Below are 23,925 nucleotides of genomic sequence, written 5' to 3'. Positions count from 1 at the left end.
GCCATCTTGGTGACCTTGAGCTAGTCGCACTCTCTCAGCCCCACCTACCTCACAGGGTGTCTGTTGTGGGGAGGGGAAGGGAAGGTGATTTAAGTCGGTTTGATTCTTCTTTAAGTGGTGGAGAAAGTTGGCATATAAAAACCAACTCTTCTCCTTCTCCAAGAGATCTCATGCCTGTCCAAGGAATACTTACTCTTAAATGCACCTTGGGGATGATTTTTTTTTAAGTTCCTGCCATGCACAGAAGAGCACTTTTCTCATCTTCCTGGTGGTAATCCTCCTTTTGTGCTCTTCCCGTCACCTGCAGATAGGAGTTCAATGCTGATACCCATATATGGGGAAAATATCAGCTGATTGCTTCATTGACCTTTGTGACTTCCTTTTCCAATTTCCGCAGCTGTTGGTACAAAGAATAATGTCATATCCTTCACCCTGGGTGCTCAGCTCCAGTACTGATGCTCTGTTTACCGTATAGCAGAGACGAACATCATTTATAGCTCTGCGGTCGCTGTGTCTCCCCTCCTTGTTTTGATTTAGTCTAGTTTATTTCCTTCTGTGTTTGATGGTTCATTGCACTAAGGGACATCACTGCTCTTGAGAATGGTTGAGCATTGGCTATGTGGCTTGTGTTTTTGTCCGTCCCCCCCCCCTCCTGTGCTACTTTTAGTTTTGTGCATCCCAGTAAATTCTGTCCAGTGAGCTGCTTTGATTTTTCCCTGGTTTTCTGCATAGGTCATTGATCTTCTTTGGTGGATATGGACATTAAATAATGTCCACTTCTTGCAAATAAACTCCTTTTTAAAAATTTCCCTGTTTTACATATTGAAGTTTCCCATACATATTGATGTTTTACATATAGAAGTTCCCAATCCACGTCATTTGCAGTTAAAAAGCTCTTTGGTGGCAGGGAAAGACAGGTCTTTGTGAGGTGCTTGGGAAAGTCCTCTTTTTGTATCTTGGGCCTTGGAGAGCTTCTTCCAGTCAGTGTAGACAAGAGGCGCGTAGATGGACTAATGGACTGACTTTGTATGTGGCAGATATAAGGCAGGTTCATATCTTGATGTAACCCAGTGGTTCCCAAAGTGGGCAGTACCACCCCCTGGGGGGTGGGATTACCTAGGGGGGCTCTAAGAGGCAAGGGGGCAGCAGGGGGTGCTAGAGGGGGGGCCTTCAACTGTGTTGTTCACTAATTTACAATAGATTAAACTATGGCACCATGCTGGCTAATTTGGTGGAAACCATCAGAATTTTTGTTTCCTGACTGTGAAAGCTGGTACCACTGGATCAAGCTCATCAGTTTTGTTCAACTAAAAAGTTTTAATTTGATTTAATTTTGAAATTTTATTGTTATTATCTTCTTTAGAGTGTCATGCAAACCCCTATTTTGAATAATGCTTTTTATAGGATAGCGTAGGGGGGCGCTGGGGTTGAGTTTGTGAAACCAAGAGGAGGGGGTTGCCCGAAAGGTTTGGGAACCACTGTTGTAACCCATATCATATACCTTTAACTAGGTAGGTATCATTTTCCCCATGTTGCAGATGAGGATCTGAGATAGGGAGAGAGAGAATGACTTGCCTTCACACAGTCGAGCCAGTAACATAAGAACAGTCCTGTTGGATCAGACCAAGTGGTTCTATCTAGTCCAGCATCCTGTTTCACACATGGGCCGGTCAGTTGCTCTAGAGCTGTATGCAGTAGCCTGGCTTGCAGCACATTAGCCAAGTGAATTGCATCGGTATTCTTCTTGACGAAATGGCAGTTGCTGAAAATGTGGGTCCCTCCCCCATTTTCAACTTGAATGCACAACCAGTGCAGCTAAATTAAAAACAAATAACAGCCGGTCTGGTTTATTTGGAACAGTTTTCTATTCCTCATATGCGAAGCCTCGTGAAATTAGAATCAAAACAACAAAAATTCACTTCCCGATTCTGTAGTTAACAGCGATAACAGAACCTAAATGTTCCTTTTCAAGGTTTTAATTGAAGGGAAGAACATAAAGAAGAGGGTGAGACAGTTTGCTTTGGGCAGGGAGTTTCAAATAATGGGTGCAACTACTGAGAAGCCCTGTTCAGAATCTACATCAGTTCCATCTTTGAAAAGGAGGTGACCTTTGGCCCAACTATTCATCTGAGCCCTGATGATGGAGAGGAATGTATGGGAAAATGTCCCCCATAACTTCAGGCCTTGTCGGGTCAAACCAAAGGTCCATCTTGGCCAGCATCTTGTCTTTCCACAGTGGCCATCCGGAAGTCTCTGGGAAGCCCAGAAGCCAGGTCATAAAGGCAGTCCTCTTCCTTTGCTGTTTCCTCCCCAGCAAATTGTATTCAGAGGTACACTGCCTCTAAACATGGAAGTACCATTTAACCATCATGACTAATTGTTACTGATAGACCTCTCACCCATGCATTTGTGAACACATGAAGCTGCCTTCTACTGAATCAGACCCTTGGTACATCCAAGTCAGTATTGTCTACTCAGACTGGCAGCGGCTCTCCAGGGTCTCAGGCAGAGGTTTTTCACATCACCTACTTGCCTAGTCCCTTTAACTGGAGATGCTGGGGATTGAACCTGGGACCTTCTGCATGCCAATACTTGCCTGCCCTGTTCCTGATACAGAAGTTGCACATAGACTGTGGTTTGCGTTGGCCTCAGTTTAAGGCTAACGCTCCAAAAACCCATAAACAAGTCCAAAGCCTCAGTGTCACTGTAGTGTTCACCTTAGACTGGTGGGCAGAGTGTGCCTTGGTGTGTTCTAAAGATGCTAATCGCTTTTGAACACATGAACACATGAAGCTGTCTTCTACTGAATCAGACCCTTGATCCATCGAAGTCAATATTGTCTGCTCAGACTGGCAGCAGCTCTCTGGGGTCTCATGCAGAGGTCTTTCACATCACCTACTTGCCTGGTCCCTTTAACTGGAGATGCCAGGGATTGATTAACTGGCTCAAGGTCGGCCCACTAGCATCCATTGCAGAGTGGGGGATTCACACCTGGGTCTCCCAGATGTGAACCTACTTGCCTGGTTCCTTTAACTGGAGATGCCGGGGATTGAACCTGGGACCTTCTGCATGCCAAGCAGATGCTCTACCACTGAGCCACAGCCCCTCCCACAGTTCTGTCAGGATGAAGGGATGAGGTGGTCAGGACTTGAAAGACCTTAATCAGGACATCAGATGGTTCCCTAGCTGATAGCCTGTGCAGATAACCAGTAAGAGGTGTCATGTGCTCCGTGTGGCACGCTTGAACCGCATAGCAGGCCTCGGGGTTCTGCAGCAGATGCTGCTGCTAAACCATCTTCAAGGCCAGCCTCATTCTGCTTCAGCTGGGTTCGTGCCGCACGCTTCTGTGCAAGCCCAGAGGAAGAAAGGCTCTCTTCTTCAATCAGCCCATAAAGCAGCCTCTGAATGGCGTGGGCGACGAGTCTGTTAGCGGACCACGGAAACCTCAGCGGCCGGCAAGGGCTGAAGAGGCAGCGCATGCCTAGAACGAATGGCTGTGTGAGAGTGGCAGGTTGTCCGTGCCAGAAGGGCAATTAAGCACAGCCGTCGTGGCCTCTTTCATCTTCCATCTGCCCCGGTGCCCCAGTAACCTACACAGGCGAAGAACTCCTGCTTTGTGTTAGCAGGGAGGGAGGCCGCCCTCCTCGATCCTGGCAGGAATGAGTGATGTCAGCTGGCAGACAGGAGAGGGGAAGCTCGGCAGGGAAGCTTGCTCGGGATTGTTGGAAAGTAGGTCACTGCCAAAAGGAGCTTGGCTGGCTTTGTGGGAGGCGCGTCTCGAGAAGAAGGAAGGAAGATGGAAGGCAGCCGAGGGCAGAGTGAAATTTGGAACCGTGGCGGAGGAAGAAGAAGAGTTGGTTGTTATATGCTGACTTTGTCTACCACTTAAGGAAGAATCAAACTGGCTTACAATCACCTTCCCTCCCCCTCCCCACAACAGACAGAGCTCTAAGAGAGTTGTGACTAGCCCAAGGTCAACCAGCTGGCTTCATGTGGGGAAACCAACCCGGTTCACCAGATTAGCCTCTGCCACCACTCCAAACCACTGCTCTTAACCACTACGCCCGCTGGCTGCGTCGGGCTAATGGTCTGTCTAGCTCCGTATTGTCTACTCTGACTGGCAGCGGCTTTCCAGGGTGTAGAAGGCGGCCTTTGGCATGCAAGCTCTTAGCCACCTAAATTGCTTCTGCAGACCAATCAAAAGACGATACACCCCAAGCAGTGATGCGCATAAACCAGCAGAGCTAAGTGGCCTGCCTCTAAAATTAATAGAGCAAATCAATATTACTGACATCAAAGGCCTGGGAGAATGTCAGTTTTTACCTGGCGTGTACAAGAGGACTGTGCTGGTGCCAGGTAAATGATCAGAGGCAGGAATTCCTCAGTCAGGGTGCCCTCACAGAGAAGGCCCTGCCTCCAGTTGCCCAGCAGCAGTTGCTCTTCGGCATCTGTTGCTGACTTGGAGAAGAGCTAAAAGTGGGACCTGAAATGAGTGCCTCAGCAGATGGGTAGGTCTGTGTGGGAGAAAGCAGATTAATGTGTAGTGATTTCAGTTAATTTTTTAGCGTTGTTTGTTTCTTTAGTCAACTGATATAATAAATCAGCTAAACTGAATATTAGTAACTTGTGCTGTTTTCTGTGAAGTAGTTGGAGTAAAACTTTCTAATTGTCCTTTTTTTTGCCATCAAGTCACAGCTGACTTATGGCGGCCCCATAGGGTTTTCAAGGCAAGAGATGTTCAGAGGTGGTTTGCCATTGCCTGCCTCTGCGTCAAGCCCCTGGTATTCCTTGGAGGTCTCCCATCCAAAAACTTGCCAGGGTTGAGGCTGAGGATGTGTGACTGGCCCAAGGTCACCCAGCAAGTTTCCATGGCAGTGTGAGGAGTTGAACCTTTAAGCCTTGTGAGGTAGGTTAGGCTGAGTGTGTGAACACATGAAGCTGCCTTATACTGAATCCATCAAAGTCAGTATTGTCTATTGAGACCAGCAGCGGCTCACCAGGGTCTCAGGCAGAGGTCTTTCACATCACCTACTTGCCTGGTCCCTTTAACTGGAGATGCCGGGGATTGATTAACTGGCTCAAGGTCGGCCCACTAGCATCCATGGCAGAGTGGGGGATTCACACCTGGGTCTCCCAGATGTGAACACCCATCCCACACAACTCTTGCTGCGTAATGTTACTAACCTCTGATCGTTACCTCCAGGTGTCATTTCCTTCTGGGGTAGCTGTTCCGCTGCAGCTCTTGTTCATAATCCCAGTGGTCGAAGAACAGATTTGATTCCGTCGGCAAATAACTTTGCTTTAGCTGTGCCCCTTCCTCCACACTGGACTGGCAGGCCTCCTAAACCTCGCCAATTACTTGACCGGCTTCCGTGGTGCCCCTGGAACGATACCAGCCACTGTGTTATGAACATTGTTCATCACGCTGCAATCCTTACAGATGGCTCCAAGTCACAGGACCACGTGGGAGTAGCATTAGTCCATATGGACCCCGCTGTTTCAAGGAAGCTTACCTCTGAATCATCCGTGTTTACTGCAGAACTTTTTACGATCTCACTGGCCTTGGAGCTACATTAAGTTTTTAGGCTTGGAACAATCTGTTATCTGTACCGATTCCTGGAGCTCGTTACCGGGGTTGGAAGCAGTCAGGCTCAGTGTGTGCCTGTTACCTTTTCCCGGTTGTGCCGGAAAGCACAATCAGCAACCAGCTCCTAGCTCAAATTACCGCACTGCCGGCGGTCAGGTACCTGCCACAGGCAGGAAATTGGACAGGGAAAGGGCTCCCAAATGTTCGAGAGGGGATTGAAAGTAAAAAAAAGGAAAACGCCCTAACGTGTTTCATTAAATCTGCGGTGAGGCCACCTTGGAAACACCGCGCTCCATTGTGGTTGCTCAGTCTCAAAAACAGATTGTCAACCTGGCTGAGGTCCAGAAAGGGGCAGCCAAAAGGAGCAAGAGATTGAACCCATGAAGCTGCCTTCTACTGAATCAGACCCTCGGTCCATCAAAGTCAGTATTGTCTGCTCAGACCGGCAGCGGCTCTCCAGGGTCTCAGGCAGAGAGGTCTTTCACATCACCCTCTTGCCTAGTCCCTTTAACTGGAGATGCCTGGGATTGAACCTGGGACCTTCTGCATGCCAAGCAGATGCTCTACCACTGAGCCACGGCCCCTCCCCTAGAGTATCTTTCTTTGGAGGAAAGACAAGTGTTGGTGCTCTTCAGTTCAGAAGAAGAGATAACCGGGAGGCGTGGAAGGGGTTTCTGAAATTACAAGACTAGAAAATCAGATGGGTAGAAGGCAGAAGGAAGCTATTCTTCACGCTACACATAGGCAATGTTGAGATATGACCTCAAACTATCGTCTGCGGCTGGAGAAATGAGCCCTGTGTTCCATATTCGTTCCTTCATGGGTTCAGAGTCAATGGCCTCCATTTTACTGTCTGGCAATGTGTAGCTTGCTCTTCCGCTGCAAACCAGGGTTGAAAACCACATTTTGAAACTGTTCTGCAACTGGTTTGGAGAGGATAAGCATGCGCGGAGCTCGGAGGCCGGGCCTGGCACTGAAGACGAAATGAGCAACACCAGCCCACCACCGGATAACGAGGAAGTAGTTATTGGGGCAGTGCAGGGCCCGCAGCTGCCGGACAAAGGATATGTTCCCCCCACCATAGCACCAGCGCCCTCTGAAGGGGAGCCGGGGTCGGCTCCCCATGTTCACTGCCAGGCATTGCTCCTGGACATGCTGGATGACGTGCGCCACCTCATCTCCTGCACCTATTGGTATTAGGCTGGTTCTTCTGGGCTCGTCTTCTGCCTTCGTTGAGATGCTCCAGCACCGGACAAATCCCTGCCAAGTCTCATCTGCTAAGAAGGACCACAGCGCCTGCGGTGGAGATGCCGGACCCAGCTCTGTCTCTTAATAAAGGCCTGGGAAGGAAGTCACTCCTAAAAAGAAAGAAATTGATGGAGGACAGATCTATCAATGGCCACTAGCCTCAATAGGTAAATGGAAGCTGTGTGAGCAGAGGCAGTATAACTCTGACAACGGGACACCGGCAACCCACAGGGTTGTTCTCTTTTCGTAAGTTTCCCAGTTCTCTTCTTGTAAGTTTCCCAGAGGCCACTGCTGGAAGCAGAATTTCACACTCTGCTTATTGGACGTTTGGCTTAATCCAGCAAGGCTGCTAACGTTAATGCCTGCTGAAGGAGGATACCCCTCAGTGTGCTGGTCTTATGGTATCCCTCTAACTTTTAAAGCCTGTCCGTGATGTCCTGAGGTAAATTTTAAATACTTTTTGACAACTAGGCCCCTGATCTGGAGCATGTCAGGTCTAATTCCTTTTCTTGGTGAAGACAGTAATCTGTGTGCCATTTTTTACATTTAATTGGCCAAGCTGTCTCCTCCACCTCTTAAGACCACCAGGAAATTAGTGAGACTTGATGGTTGGCTGATAAATGGAAGTTTGTGTTTTGAACAGAAAGTAATAATAGGCAGATGTCTTCAACCCTGGATGCTTTGAGTGAATCAGATGACAGGCTGTTTCTGAAGAAGAAGAGGAGGAGGTTTTTATATGCCTACTTTCTCTACCACTTAAGGCAGAATCAAACCGGCTTACAATCACCTTCCCTTCCCCTCTCCACAACAGGCACCCTGTGAGGTAGGTGAGGCTGAGAGAGAATGACTTGCCCAAGGTTGCCCAGCTGGCTTCATGTGGAGGAGTGGGGAAACAAATCCAGTTCACCAGATTAGCCTCCGCTGCTCATGTGGAGGAGTAGGGAATCAAACCCCGTTCTCCAGATCAGACTCCACAGCTCCAAACCACTGCTCTTAATCACTACACCACGCTGGCTGAAGGAGAACGGAGTCTTTTCAGTTGCCAAAGATTGTGTCATCATGATGAAATCGGAGTGCAATATCATGGCCGGATTTCAGAGGAACTGTTCCTCGCGATGCGGACCAACCACCGCTGTGCCTCCAAACTCCCTGATGGACCTACTTATCACATCATGTTGGTAGTATACCACACAGGCCAGTGGCCATAAAAGAGGTGACCATATTCAGGAACTACGCAGTGTAAAGAGATGGGAAGGGAGCGGCGGTGATACGCCTTCAAACGGGCAGATTCTTGACATTGGGCCTTGATAGGCATGTGACATCTCAACAGCTTCTGCTCCAGTAAGCGAGTCAGCTGATGTGTTCACCACAAGTCGGGAGCAGAGGAAAAGAGGTCACCGTGGCCAGGGTGTTCTGTCGTCCCATTCGTTGTGCTCAGGGCTGCTCAAAGGGTTCGTTTTATAAGCAGTGTGATCCTTTCTGGCATCGCAAGGGTCTGCCGCCTCGTTCCCTTCCTCCTTCGTGCACAGGCCAGACTTTGCAGAACTATGTTGTTCCAGTCAGGCTCAAGCCAAAAAGACAAATGATGGTTATTTCAGTGTGTGAATTAATGAGTCTAATTGTGGCAATAATTCGCTCGCTCTATACCCTTCCAGCCGCAATCCCTTATGGAGCTGTCACTTTCAATCAGAGTTGCCAGTCGTCATAGTAATGCCTTTGCTGCGAGTCTTGCCTCTCTGCTTCTCGTGCAAAGCCCTTTAAAAAAAGAAAAGAACTGGGGCTGTGACAAGCTGGAAATAAAGCTGGGCTGGGGGCTGATCACTTTTATCTTAGTGGAGCAAGGAAGGTTCTGTCTGTTTTCAACTGTAGCGCAAAAGGGTCCACCAAAATAAATGAAGCATTCAGTTGTTTCTGAGGAATTTATTATTGTCCCCCTGAAGAATTAAAACAAAAAAATCTTTGTCGTCTTCAGTGTTGTAAGGTGTTAAGTGAATTAAATGAGAGAGAAGGTTGGAACGGGGTGGAGGAATCCCAGTATTTTATTTATTTGTTTAGTAAATGTATATGCCACCTCTCCTGGTTGAGGTAGCTGACAAAGTTTTTTAAAAAATAAAATAAAATTATAAAGACAACAGCATGAGAAGTATCAATAATAAAACAAGCCAAGGCCATGGTAGTAGAAAGTACTGTAAAGTTGCAGTTCCCGTATGGCAGCGTTTCTCAACCAGGGGTTCCCCGGAACCCTAGAGTTCCACGAGAAATTGCTAGGGGTTCCGTGAGAAATAGCGACGAGTAGGCTAATCATAGGTAAATCATATGTAGGAGTTCCCTGAGACATGAATATTATTTCAAGGGTTCTGCAAGGGTAAAAAGGTCGAGAAAAGCTGCCTTATGGCAACCCCTTAGGGTTTCAAGGCAAGTGACGAACAGAAGTGGTTTGCCATTGCCTTCCTCTGCAAAAATTGTCCTTGGTGGTCTCCCATCCAGGTCAGGGTGCAAGGGCAAGTAAGAAACAGCCAAAACCAAAATTCAGCAGCCTAAAATGCTATTCACGGAACAGTCCTAGGTCTTTGGTTCTTGTAGGTTATCCAGGCTGTGTAACCGTGGTCTTGGAATTTTCTTTCCTGACGTTTCGCCAGCAACTGTGGCAGGCATCTTCAGAGTAGTAACACTGAAGGACAGTGTCTCTCAGTGTCTCTTCCTACACCCTTGACACTGAGAGACAGTGTCCTTCAGTGTTACTACTCTGAAGATGCCTGCCACAGTTGCTGGCGAAACGTCAGGAAAGAAAATTCCAAGACCACGGTTACACAGCCCGGATAACCTACAAGAACCAATGAACTCTGACCGTGAAAGCCTTCGACAATATTTAGTCCTAGGTCTGTCAGCAGACCATAAAAGCAGCAATAAAAGATGGAATCGCTCAGTTAAAACCTTGGGTAAAAAAAGAAACATTTTGACCTGGTGCCACAAGGATAGTAATGCAAGAGCCAAGCCAAGTTTCAAGGGGAAGAGCAGCCCAGAGGCGAGGTGCCACCACTAAAAAGCACTGTTTCTGTTTGCCACCCTCTGCTGGCATGGGTTACAGAGAGAAGGCCTTGGAAAGAGGATCTTAACTGGCTGGTTGGACAGTATGGAAGGAGTACCATGGCTCCAAACCTTGAAGGGTTTTTTTACTGGCAAACAGCAGAATTAAACCTCTGTCCATGTATTTATTTGTTTGGGGCTACTGTAGTATGGTATAAAAGAGAATGCGTTGCGATCTAATCAGTCTGTGGTTCAGATCTCACCTCTGCTGCATTCTCAGTAGGCGGCCTTAGGCAAAGCTCTTTCAGCCTCATCTACCTTGCCTGCAATATGGGTATAATAATACAAGACCTATCTTGGAGTGTCTTGAAAATGAGCATGAAGTTAAATGTGATATAATGTAAATGCTTACATTCATTTTTTGTTTTGATACACTGGTGTTATTGAGAACATTTTTTTTACAATTATTAGGAGCTAGGCTTGGAAATGAGCATTGCTTACATGCCCAGTATAGATGTCATTGTCGTCCTCCTCCTCTTCCTCCTCTTCCTCCTCTTCCTCCTCCTCCTCTTCCTCCTCCTCTTCCTCCAGATTTTTGTGCCACAGGAAGGAGAAAACCTGCAACATGTAATGTCCCACTGCATTCAAGGAGCCCACGACCCACAGACTGATAACTCTATGTGTGAATGTGTTTGTTCCTAGGTGTTTCCCCAATGTTAACGTAACAGAGACAATGGGCTGGAAAAGTTTTCCAAATAACCGCTTGACCTTCCCAGGAATTCCAGCCTCCCACATTGAGAACCATGGCCTCTGCCTGACTACATTGTTAGTCTCAGAGCGTGGCTCGGATGGCCCGACTCTCTCTCTGTATCTGTGTGCAGAAGGCAGCAGCACCTCCCTCTGAGTCACTTTGTGCCACAGTTAGTTTTTTAGCATCTCTTTGGGGTCAGTGCCAAGGATGATGATGACTAACGGCTGTGTTTGTTTACCCCTGCAGAAACTTGACGCCAAATCTCTTATCAAACTGAACTTGGCTAAAAACAGCGATGGTGAGTTGGCACATCGATGCGCCCGAAGGCTTTGCTGTTTAACGGCACTATGCTTGTTGCTGTGCAGAACTAAGAGTGACGTGGTTGAGAATCCCATGTGGTTTAGCACTGAACCGAGAATCTTACAGAAGGAGATAGGGACTCTTCTCCCAGTGGTAGGGTAGGTCAGAAGAGCTATAGGAGCTCGGGCGGGAGGATTGCCATGTGACGCAAGCCCATGCAGGTTTACTCTGAAGCAAATCCCTGTGTGTTAAATGAGGCTTACTCCCAGATTTGTAAGATTGCTGCCTTGATATCTTCAGTTCCTCCTCCTTCATAATATGTCAGCTAAGAAAGGATCGGATGGTGCACCAAGACTCAGTTTAATTGAATTTAAACATTTGCATCCCACTTTTCTCCCCAGAGAGACCTAAAGCTGCTTACAGCAATAGAGCAAACACACACCATGAATAAGCCAATAAAGAAAACAAATGACACATGAAGTTGCTTTAAATAGAATCAGAACCTTGGTCGATCAAGATCAGTATTTGTTTTCTCAGACTAGCAGTTGCTCTCCAGAGTCTTAGGTAGAGGTCTTTCACATCACTTACTGCCTGTTTTTTTTAAAACTGGCAATGCTGGGGATTGAGCCTGGGGCCAGCGTGGTGTAGCAGTTAAGAGCGGTGGTTTGGAGCGGTGGACTCTAATCTGGAGAACCAGGTTTGATTCCCTACTTCTTCACTAGCAGCAGACCTGGTTGGTTTCTCCACTCCTCCACCCAAAGCCAGCTGGGTGACCTTGGGCTAGGCACAGCTCTCTTCGAGCTCTCTCAGCCCCACCTACCTCACAGGGTGTCTGTTGTGGGGATAGGAAGGGAAGGAGATTGTAAGCTGGTTTGATTCTTCATTTAAAAAGGTAGAGAAAGTCAACATATAAAAACCAACTCTTCCTCTTCCTCCCCCCGCCCAAGGAGATGCTCTTCCACTAAGCCTTTTTCCTTTTATTTCAGGCTCTTTTGACCAAAGGTCTTAAGCACAAATACATAAATTAAAATAAGTTAAATACTATAGTAAGCCACAACCCCTATGGCAAGCTGCAAGCCATGGGGTCAAGAGCAGAGGGTATTGAGGATGCTGCTCTGCTTGCATGTGCTGTGCCTGGCCATTGGTTGTACCGCACATGTGCAGCCGTGCTAAAAGTGGTAATCTTGAGTATTTTAAGACATGGTCTTAGAAGCCCATGCTAAAAACATTTGGCTGGTGAAAGACAAACTGCTGCCATAGCCCTGTTTTTCTCTCCGTGCTTTTCTTTATTAATTGAACCATAACCGGGAAGGCAAACTCAAACCAAAGCGATTTCACGGTTTTCTCTACATGCCCCAAGACAGTGAGCTGATAAAATATTAATAATCGACTTCTGTTTGCCCTCTTTTTTTTCTTTTTTGCAAAATCAATCTATAAATTTTCTTACTGTCTTGCCTTTTATTGCCTTGTTTACCCAAGAAATGTTTAATATTTATCGTGGCCTCCTGGAAAATTTACAATTCAGTTTCATCCAAAGCCAGGTGCTTTTATTGAAAACTACACAAACAGATTTAAAAAAATACCGTCCACTAGATGGAATGCAAAATATTCTCCAACCTTGTGCAGGCCAAATAGCATATTTTTGGGTAATTACTGTTTCAAACAAAGACACGACTACACTTGAACCTCTACAATAAATTACTTTCTAAACAACCTATCAGAGGGCAATTCTTATCACATGCTTTCTGCTCAGGGCTACTAATATGAAATTAACTCCCTTTTCCCTGTAACTTGTTAGGCTGAGATAGTGCTTTTTTATCTTCATCTTGTACGAAGACCCCTTCTACACAGAACTGATTTTGCCATGTTTGTCCATGCTTCAATAACCTTGAGGCTTGACTACCGCTGTGCATTCTATGTGGATCTTTCCTTGAAGACAACTCAGTAGCTTCCACTGGTACAGAATGCAGCTGCCCGCTAAAATCACATTCAAGTCTCTGTTACAGCAGCTGTGCTGGCCACTAATCTGCTTCCACATTCAATTCAGGATGCCATTATTAAACTTCTAAAGCCTGTTTCGGCTTGGGACCCACATACCTGAAGAACCCCCTATCTCCATATGAGGTCACATTCCTCTTAAGATTAGTTCTACCACTTTTATTCGTGATCCCTTCCTACACTGTGTGTAAAGTGCCATCAAGTCGCAGCCGACTTATAGCAACCCTGGTGGGGTTTTCAAGGCAAGTAATTAAGCAGAGGTGGTTTGGCATTGTCTTTCTCTGCAGAGTCTTCCTTGGAGGTCTCCCTTCCAAATATCGACCCATCTTAGCTTCTGAGATCTGGCAAGATCGGGCTATACCATTCCACATTCCAAGTGCTATGTGCTGCTCTAGGAAACAGGGCTTTTTTGGTGGTTGCACCTGCCTTGTAGAATCAGGGCCCTGCGGAGGTTAGGCAATCATCTCTGCTATTCCTGTTTTGTACAAGGTTGTGAAGTCCTTCTTTTTAATCAATTAATTAACTTTATTTATAGCCCGCCTTTCTGTCCGAGACTCTTAAATGGATTACACAGAATAAAACAATGCCGTCATGTAGCATGAGAGATCCAATAAGCAATACATAAGGAATTGGGATTACAAAAATTAGAGGCAATGCAAAAAAATCAGATGTAATATGTCAAACAATGCAGTAAAAGGAATAACAAAAGTAGAAAAGGAGGGGCTGTGACTCAGTGGTAGAGCCTCTGCTTGGCATGCAGAAGGTCCCCGGTTCAATCCCCGGCATCTCCAGTTAAAGGGACTAGGCAGGTAGGTGATGTGAAAGACCTCTGCCTGAGACCCTGGAGAGCCGCTGCCAGTCTGAGTCGACAATACAAACTTTGATGGACCAAGGGTCTGATTCAGTATAAGGCAGCTTTATGTGTTCATGTGTTCAAGGATGCACTAAGAGCAGGACAGAGAGCCAGCGTGGTGTAGTGGTTAAGGGGAGACGGCACCTGATCTTGCCTTGAAAACCCTATGGGGTCGCCATAAGTCAGCTGTGACTTGAAGGCAAAAAAAGAGCAGCATAATACATACAATAAACAGGTATTACATGCCACACACGGTGGCATCAACTACAGTTCTGTAACATTTCATCAGCACCCTGCAAAGGTCTTGGCAGGTGCTTCTGAACTACTGTGTTTTTGGCGGCCGTGTTTTGTAGAGGTGTTTACTTTGCTGCTCGGTTTCCAGTTGTGGCATAGATCCTGGCTCCCCGTTCAGCGTGCAGAAGAGATTTCTGCTTGCGAGGGGGGGCAAGGGGTGCTTTTCAACACTTCCCCCTTCCCGTTGTGCCTCCATACTTCAGCTTTCAACTACTCCCCAAGGGTCCACCGATCCTCCTTCAGAGCCTCTTGCATTAGCATAAGACTTCTCGAGCCAGAGGAAAGCACGGCCGTTAGCAGACGGAACCGCGGAAGCCAAGCTTTCTCAGTTTTGGGCATTGCTTTCTAAAATGTGATGTTTTTCCCTCGCCACAATTTTTTTTAAAAAAACAAACCCCTGCATGGAAAAACACCGTTTGCAAAGCCTTACGAATTAGTCAACAGAAGTTGCTCCCTAATTGGGCTGCTTGTGCTCATTTTAAAAGATTTTTCTGTTGCAAATACTGGAGTTAGTCATTTCAGGGTGTTTTTATTGTTAAGGATAAGATAAGATGCAAACCCAACTAATAACAGACGAATAGTAATGTTTCTTCCTCTTTTTTCTTCCCCCTAAATCAGGCAAATACCACTGTCCAGTCCTCTTCACGGTGTTCACCAATAACTCCCACATAGTGGCTATCAAGACAACCGGCAATGTCTTTGCGCATGAGGTGAGCTCACTGCCAGATCTCATTGTTACATTCTTTGGTGTCCTTTGCTTTGATCTAGTCAGGTGCAATTTATGCACAGGTGTCCCTGCTGCTCCTGAAGGAGGCTGTTGCAGGCCCATGGTATGCTTTGCACCCATTTTTGTGTTTTCAGAGTTCTTCCCCTTCTTCCGTTTCCCAGTCCCAACAAACTGGCCCCTGCCTGACGCTATTAGCACAGGCAGAGCTTTAAGAGTTGTGCTATACTCTGAGAGACCCAGGTTCAAATCTCCACGCTGTGGAAGCTCCTCTGGGTGACTTTGGACCAGTCTCTCTCTCTCGCAGCTTAATCTACCTCACAGGTGTGTTGCGATAGTAAAATGGAGTACGGGAGAGCCATGCATGCCACCCTGTTCCTTAGAGGAATGGCAAGGTAAAAACATACTAAATAAATAAATACGATGCCCTCCATTAGGAATCAGTCCCCAAAGTCAAAAAATTTAACATTATATTTATTGTCAGAAAAGTATGCCCACAATGTTGGAGAATAGCCAAAATTCCAAGCATGCAGTTATGGCTGTTATAATAATGAGGGGGGGGCTTTTTAAAAGATTGCTTTGCTCTCTGCTTTATTATCATCTGGGGTGGTATTTCTTTGTTTCTAGTTTGATTCTGCTTATTTATTATATTTCTGTCCTGATATTTCTGTTTTCTATATTTCTGTCGCTTCCCAAAGCAGCTCACGGGAGCAACAGAAATCAATATACACACGATGTTAAAATGCCATGCAAATGTTTTGCGGGGGAGGGGTGTCTCTTTAGCTGAATCCAGGCATGAAGAAGAATGGTCTCTGCCCTCCCTCTGTCAGTCCCATTGATGGCAGGTAGAAGCATGTTGCTTGCTCAGAACATGATGTTCATTATGCCGTTATGACTGTAAATGGCAAGCTCGTGTTTGTGCATGCAGTGGCCCTGTTCCAGTGGATTCTTCATGTTGAGATGCTGACTCCCTTGACAGTGGCTCTGGATTCCTCACAGCAGCTTCCTGATCCTTTTGTGAATTGTTCTTGGGAATCAGTCTTGGCTGAAAAGCGGAATACAAATAAACTGTGAACTGTGTGTTCAGTTGGATATTTATCCCTCCTGTATAAAATACAAGCTTGAAAATATCCAGTGCTGCCTATAGGAATTTTAAACACCAGCTTATTTTAATTCAGGATGCTCTTTCGCTTCTTCAGCACACTGGTCCTTAAGGTACAAGGAGTTCCCTTGAATGTCAGTAGAACCTATTTTTTAAAAAAAGCACTTAGGATTAACAGTCAAGGCCCCTGAATTGGTGATATAAGAATTGTGAACTGGGTAGTCCCCTTCCCTACTAAAACAAAGGCCTGGTTGCACACACAAGAGGATGGGGTAGGACGACAGGCCGCTCCATTTCACACTTCTGAGGATGGCTTTGAATGTTCTTTTGGGAGCCAGCGTGTGTAGTGGTTAAGAGTGGTGCTTTGGAGCGGTGGACTCTGATTTGGAGAACAGGGTTTGATCCCCTACTCTTCCAAATGAGCGGCAGAGGCTCATCTGCTGAACCAGGTTGGTTTCCCCACTCCTCCACATGAAACTAGCTGGGTGACCTTGGGCTAGTCACAGCTCTCTCAGCCCCACCTACCTCACAGGGTGTCTGTTGTGGAGAGAGGAAGGGGAGGTGATTGTACACCGGTTTGATTCTTCCTTAAGCAGTAGAGAAAGTTTGCATATAAAAACCAACTCTTCTTCTTCGTCTTCGTCATCATCTTCTTGTGAAAAAGAATTTCACAGCTAAATTAGGGCATTTATTTATTTGTTTGTTTGTTTGTTTATCAAAACACTTATATCCTGCCTTTCCTAGTGGTTCAAGGCAGCTTACAATAATAGTTAAAAGCATTTTAGTTAAAACAAAAAATAATATTGCAAACCCCAAATTCTTCATAGATGAGAGTCATATATGAAGTATCTCATATCAGTAAAACTAATGCAAATAAAGCGTACAAAGCAGACAAGTATTAAATAAAAACATTTGATCCAACTCCTTGTAAAATTTGATAATTAAAATTCAGAATGCAAACCTAGCCAAGAGGTGTCAGACCTTTAGCACGAATTTTCAAAGATGCTGAAATATTCTTAACAGCCGCTTCTGTTACTCCGGCAGGGAGAAAACTTTGATTTCCCTTCCCCCTTTGCCTGCTGTGCTAATTTTCTGTTTGCAGGCAGTTCATAGAGGAACATTTCAAAATGTGATCCTCCGCCTGCAGTCTGAAGGGAAGCACCCTGTTCTGTCCTTTTCCTGCATGTATGAGCCAGACCCAGGCCTGAAGCCCATGTTACTTGAATGTGTATCACATTCTTCTCCAGCGTGGTGTAGTGGTTAAGAGTGGCGGACTCTAATCTGGATAACCGGGTTCGATTCCCCGCGCCTCCACATGAAGCCTGCTGAGTGACCTTGGGCCAGTCACAGTTCTCTCTGAACACTCTCAGCCTCACCTACCTCTCAAGGTGCCTGTTGGGAGGGTAAGGGAAGGCGATTGTAAGCCACTTTGAGACTCCTGAAAAGTAGAGAAAAGCAGGGTATAAAACCCCTCTTTTTCTTCTTTTTATCTTCCACCTCAACTTTCTTCCCTTCCCTTTGATGTCTGCCTTGCATTAAATTTTAGAGTGTAAGTTCCTTGAGGCAAGATCTTTTTTACTTCTATAAAAGTCATGCACATTGATAGCACATTATAAATAATAATGCATCTTATCTATCAGTTCAAGATTTGACACTGTGTTCAAGACATTAGTATTTCAACTGTTTTCCTTGGGCCTAAGAGGATTGTAAACAGTGTATATTTATACATTGAGTATTAGCCCAGTGCATCTTTTTGGATTTTACGTTCCTTTCTCTACGTCTCATCTTTCTCACACATTCTTGTTTTCTTTAGGCGGTTGAGCAGTTGAACATAAAAACGAAAAGCTACAAGGACCTGCTCACAGATGAACCTTTTACTAGGCAAGATATTATCACACTGCAGGTGAGCGTTGGTTTTGGTGTGTTGTTTTCCCTCTTCTGCACTTACGTGGCTTTCCATCGGCTAGCTGTAAATGAACCATAGAGAACTTCCAACAAAGCTGGCAAGAAGCCATGGAAGGAAGTGGAGAATAATAGCAGCTCTGCTCTCCTTTTCAAAGATAATAACTCTTCGGTGACTTAAGTAAACAATAAGCTTGCAACATTTCAGGGGTCAAGAGATTTTCTTCCTTCGCCAGGAAATGTAGTGTGCATGCAGAAACAGGTTTCTTCAGGTAGATCTGCACTGCCAGGGTGAGGGCACACATCCCTGCAGGCATAACTCCAAGCCTTTCTCCGTAGGGGTTCCTATCCCCTTCCCCAAATATTGGGCATGACAGTGTGAACACAGCAGTGTCCTTCCAGCTTTCATCTCCGGGCCCTCAAGACTTAGAGAAGTAGTTGCTGGACAATGGCGAAGAGACCTGAGTTACAAAATAAGAAGTCCCCGGATCAAATCTCTGCTGAGGAGGTTTGGAGTGAGGTGTCATTCTCTCTTCAGCAGAATCAGTGGATGTACTGAATGTATTGTTGGAAAGTGATACTGCCCTAGGCAAGGGCCAATTAAATCACAGCTTAAATCAAACAAGACTTTATTTTATTTTATTCAATTTATACCCTGCCCTTTCCCAACCAAGTCAGGCTCAGGACAGCTTCCAACAGTTAGTGTGTGTGTGTGTGTGTGTGTATGAACTTTCTATGCAGATCAGCAGCTTCCCTTGTTGGATAGTCAACTGAAGCATAATTTAGCATTTTTGTAATTATTTTAACTTATTGGTTCTCGTAGGTTATCCGGGCTGTGTAACCGTGGTCTTGGTATTTTCTTTCCTGACGTTTCGCCAGCTGCTGTGGCCGGCATCTTCAGAGGAGTAACACTGAAGGACAGTGTCTCTCCTGGTTACTCCTGGATAATTTTAACTTATGTTTTTATTATATTATATTGTATTGTATTGTCGGAAGCGACTTGACGGCACTTAACACACACACTTTGTAGTGTGTGTGTGTGTGTGTGTGTGTATAAAAACATAAGTTAAAATAATTACAAAAATGCTAAATTATGCTTCAGTTGACTATCCAACAAGGGAAGCTGCTGATCAGCATAGAAAGTTCTCACACATTCCAAAATGAAAGGACCTCTTCACTATGCTGGTCAAGCAATAGATCCAGAATTATGTGTCTGTACCCATATGCATATAAGTGATTCCATATTGATCCGTTTGAATAGATATGGAGAATATTTGAGATGGAAAAGTCAAGGATTGGCCATTCAGTGAAACTAAGAGCCTAGTATCTTCCTTGCAAAACCCATGCAGCTTGACAATGCCAGTATCTAACTAGAAGAAAGTATGTTACTAGGATGGGCTGTATTTACTTTCTGCCACAGAAGTCAGTGGTAGCCTTTCCCTTTTACAGAGGCAAGATGATGTGTGTCGAAAATATTGCCTTTTTAAGGAGTTTGCCTGTCCTGGATAGGGTTGCACCCCCTCTGAAAGAGCAAATGTGCAGCCTGGAGGTGCTATGTGATCTGTGTTTGGAGGTGAATGTCTCGGCTGTATCATACACTGTCTTTTCCATCATCTGTTGGTGACCAGCTGTGGCCTTTCCTTGAGAGGAGGGATCTGGCACTTTAGCCCCGTGGAGACGACCCATCCACAAGTTGACTCACCTAGCAGGAGGGACAGCAGGCATAAGTGCTCTGGCCCCATTCCCGCTTCTCTTCACAATCACCAAGTTAACTGCACAGTGTGAACATGCAGAGGAAGTGCCCAGACGTACACCCCCTTCCCCATGATCAGTGATGCCTGAACTTGCTGGTCATGAAGAGGAGAGTAAGCACAGGCAGTTCTGTCGCATTCACACTGTGGGGGACGACTCAACAGGGACAGCTCAACCATTCCTTCTTCACTCCCCACATAGTGAATCAACAGGCAGATGGGTTATCTGCACAGGGCTTTAATGGAAGTTATTATTAGTGGTGTTATTGTTGTATCAGAGTTTACATGTTGTTGAACTTCCTGTCTCGACACTTTCAAACCATGGTTACTCCTGGATAACTTTGCCAGTAAGGTCTCAACACTTATTCAGGCAAAAGTGTGAATTAAATACCATTTTAAAAGGCTCGGAGGTTGGCATCCTCATGACTGTCATATGAATGTCTGAAGCTGCCTTTTACTGAGTTAGGTGATTGATCCATCCCACTTAGTATTGTCTGCTCTGACTGGCAGCGGCTCTTCAGGGCCTCTGGCAGAGAACCTCTGCTACCCAAGACCCTTTTCAAGTGAGATGGACACCAATGACCATGGTTTCTGGCAGGGGTCCTTCCCAGTTCTGCTACTGTTTAATGGATCCTTTGCAAATGAAAGGCTTGCATGTGAGTCTAATCCTACAGTAGCTTGAGTACCTCGGCTAGCATTAATACACACCTGCTGCAAAAGGCAGTTTCTCTTTTGTTTCTGGGTGGATTTATTTGGTCTTCCTCTGCGTCAGTTTTTCCTGGCCATAAAAGTGCATTTTCATTTACCTAAATGAGGCTGTTTGCCAGTATACATAAATTCAGAAAGATTTGCATGCATGCCCTTGCAGCGGCACATGCAGAGATAACAAACATGCACAAAGCTCGTAGTTGTTGTTTTTTCCTTGAATGGTTAAACTGCCTTTCATGTATTCCTTTAGGGCTAACTGAATAATCCATTAATGCATACTCTTTAACATCTGTCACAGGGAGAAAAAGCCTGCTTATTAGCATTATATAATGGAGTGTTCTTTGTTGCAAGAACAGGGAGATCAAGAGGAGTAATAGAAGTAGTTGCTTCTCTTGGGTTCAGTTGCTGACAGAATCATGGGTTGGATCCAGTCAGCTTTTCTGAAGATGCTAGAGGGAAGAGGGCCCCGTTTGATTCCTGAATCTTAGGGATCTTAGGAACTGCAAGAACAAAAAGTCACGCAAGAGAAGATGACACTGAGGGGATCAGGTGCAATCTCCCCTCATCCGTCTTCAGCCCATACCATTGCAAGATGCTCATGGGCCAACTTCTCCAGTTCGTTGTAATGGCAGATTTTTCCAGGTCCACCTTGGCTGTGTCAATGGAGCTGTGGCTCAGTGGTAGGGCAGCCTGCTTTGTAAAGGTAGTGGGTGCAAGGCTCAGTCCCCAGCATCTCCAGTTAAAGGACCTCAGCGAGCAGGTGTTGGGAAAGCCCTACCTGAGACCTTGGAGTGCCGCGGCCACTCACTGTAGACCTCAATGGACTGACCTTTCCCCTGAACCTGGAACATTTCCATAAAATTGTTGTTCTGCATGTTGGCTCACTTATAGACATTCTATGTGTTACCTGAACCTTTGTCCCAGAAGGGCAAATACCCAATCGAGGAAAGTGATGGTACTACCATGCGAAGTAATAGTATCGCTTTACTCTGCTCTAGTTAGACCTCACCTAGAGTATTGTGTTCAGTTTTGGGTACCACAATTTAAGAAGGATGTAGACAACCTGGAACGTGTCCAGAGGAGGGCAACAAAGATGGTGAGGGATCTGGAGACCAAGTCCTATGAGGAAAGGTTGAAGGAGCTGGGTATGTTTAGCCTGAAGAGGAGAGGTAATATGATAACCTTCTTCAAGTACTTGAAGGGCTGTCGTATAAAGGATGGTGCCAAGTTGTTTTCTGTTGCCCCTGAAGGTTCGACCAGAACCAACGGGTTGAAATCAAATCAAAAGAGTTTCCTTCTAGACATTAGGGAGAATTTTCTAACAGTTAGAGCGGTTCCTCAGTGGAAAGGCTGCCTCGGGAGGTGGTAAGCTCTCCTTCCCTGGAGGTTTTTAAGCAGAGGCTAGATGGCCATCTGTCAGCAATGCTGATTCTATGACCTCTGGCAGTTCATGAGAGGGAGGGCATCCTGGCCATCTTCTGGGCATGGAGTAGGGGTCACTGGGGGTGTGGGGGAGGTAGTTGTGAATTTCCTGCATTATGCAGGGGGTTGGACTAGATGACCCTGGTGGTCCCTTCCAACTCTATGATTCTATGAAAGGTTAAACCTAGGGTTGTCAACTCTGGGTTGGGAAACACCTGGAAATTTTGGGGGTGGAGCCTGGGGAGGGCGGGACTTCAATGGGGTATAATGCCATAGAGTCTACCTTCCAAAGCAGCCATTTTCTCCAGGTGACCTGATCTCTGTCGCCTGATCAGTTGTAACAGCCGGAGATCTCCAGCCATCACCTGGAGGTTGGTAACCTTAGTTATACCTCTCTCATCATGATCTCAGTCCAAAGCACTCTTTTGTGGAATTGGTGCTTACAGGGAGGCAAAAAGAGCTTGGGGCTAGTTCCAGCATCTTGTCTCAGTAGACCCTCAGTCAGTTTCTGATGGGGTGAAGGGGGAGGCTGTTCAAAATCAGCGGACAATTTTACCATCTCTCCAAACGCTCTCCCTAGGGTTTATTTATTTGAAAAGAATTCTACCCCATTTGTCTCCTGTTCACAGATTTCCTGTCCCAAGGAATGAAAAGCTGTTTTCTTCAGCCAAATCTTGTGGGCCGCCTCCCACATCCCCCCCCCAAGCAGAAGCTGGAAGACAAAAGAAAATAATTAAAATGGGGCAGGAAAATGGGAGAAAACAAGGAAGCCGGTGGTCTGCCTTCAGTGGGCCAGCTCACAGTGCTTGACTTCATAAATGTGTCTTGGTTTTACTGCCAGCAATAAAACTAAAGATTTATTCACCAGTGGAAGCAAACAATTTCAGGGATGAATGAAAGACATAATTATATCATTTAATGAGAGATGGAGCCATTGGCTCTCCGTAGTGAGTTAGTGGCGGTGGAACATTGGACGGTTTCTTATCTCAAGTCACAATGTTGCATTCATCTAGAATTATACAATTTCTGTCCGTATTGACGTATTAGGCGGTTCTCTAAATGTTACTCGTAGATCCCCCAGCCATTGTGTTTGCTTCCAATTACATTTTTAGACTCCCCTCCCAAATAACTCTAGAAAAATCTTCATTTTGGAGCCCTGACACTTCAAGTAGGTTACCTTGAAATGAAGAGGGATTAAAAAAAAAAACAGAAGCAATCAGTAGGAAATGCAGAATGCGTACATGTTGAATAATAATAATAGTGATGGTAGTAGTAATGCTAGTTTTGGGAAGGTAGTAGTGTTGCCAACCTCCAGGTGTCTTGTTAATATATATCAGCCCTTTCTTTCCTTATTTCCTTACCGTAGGTATTAGTGCAGAGGTGTTTATTTTGGTTGCTCAACCTCCAGGTGGTAGCTGGAGATCTCCTGGGATTACAACTGATCTCCAGGCAACAGAGGTCAGTTCCCCTGGAGAAAATGGCCACTTTGGTAGGAGGATTCTATGGCATTATACCCCATTGAAGTCCCTCCCCAAACCCTGCCCTCCTCAGGCTCCATGCCCCAAATCTCCAGGTATTTCCCAACCCGGACCTGGCAACAGTAGAGGGCAGGCCATGTCGATCTGCAGCAGCAGAACTAGATTCAAATCCAGTAGCACCATAGAGACCAACAAAATTTTGGGGGTATAAGTTTTCAAGAGTCAAATCTTCCTTCATCAGATACAAATCTGATGAAGGGAGATTTGACTCTTGAAAACTTATACCCCAAAAAGCTTTGAAAGCTTAAACCCCGAAAATAATGTTAGAATGTAGGGCCAAAGAATAATTTCTGTAGGCGCACTACAAACTTGTAACATGTGATCTTATCCCATATATGTAATCTCATGAGTCAAGGCAGAAAATATCTATTTTCTGAAGTGGCTACAGTAGACCCAAGGTTACCAGTCTCCAGGTGGAGGCTGGAGATCTTTCGGAATTACAACTGGTCTCCAGGTAAAAAAATATCAGTTCCCCTGGAAAAAATTGCTTGTTTTGGAAGGTGAACTCTATGGCATTATAACCTGTGAGGTCTTTCCCCTCCCCAAACACCGTCTTCCCCAAGGCTTTACCCACAAAATCTCCAGGAACTTCACAACCCGGAGCTGGCAACCCTAGATAGACCATATATAGGGTTGCCAGCTCGGAGTTGGGTAATACCTGGAGATTTGGAGGGCGGAGCCTGAGGAGGGCGGGGTTGGGGGAGGGGAGGGACTTCAGTG

The 23,925-nt window shown here is 45.7% G+C and overlaps 1 protein-coding gene across 1 annotated transcript in view; it reads left to right on the top strand.

Moving 5' to 3' along the window:
• Nucleotides 1-23,925, top strand: part of PPIL2 (peptidylprolyl isomerase like 2) — a 98,211-nt gene that overhangs the window by 21,238 nt on the left and 53,048 nt on the right. Inside the window, exons 6-8 of the mRNA XM_056859875.1 lie at nucleotides 10,860-10,911; nucleotides 14,677-14,768; nucleotides 17,698-17,787. Coding sequence (XP_056715853.1) covers nucleotides 10,860-10,911; nucleotides 14,677-14,768; nucleotides 17,698-17,787 — 234 coding nt within the window. The remainder of the gene's footprint in view (nucleotides 1-10,859; nucleotides 10,912-14,676; nucleotides 14,769-17,697; nucleotides 17,788-23,925) is intronic.

Source organism: Euleptes europaea, chromosome 13 (genome assembly GCF_029931775.1).
Source record: "Euleptes europaea isolate rEulEur1 chromosome 13, rEulEur1.hap1, whole genome shotgun sequence".
NCBI lineage: Eukaryota > Metazoa > Chordata > Lepidosauria > Squamata > Sphaerodactylidae > Euleptes > Euleptes europaea.
This window is presented reverse-complemented; position numbering and strand designations above follow the sequence as displayed.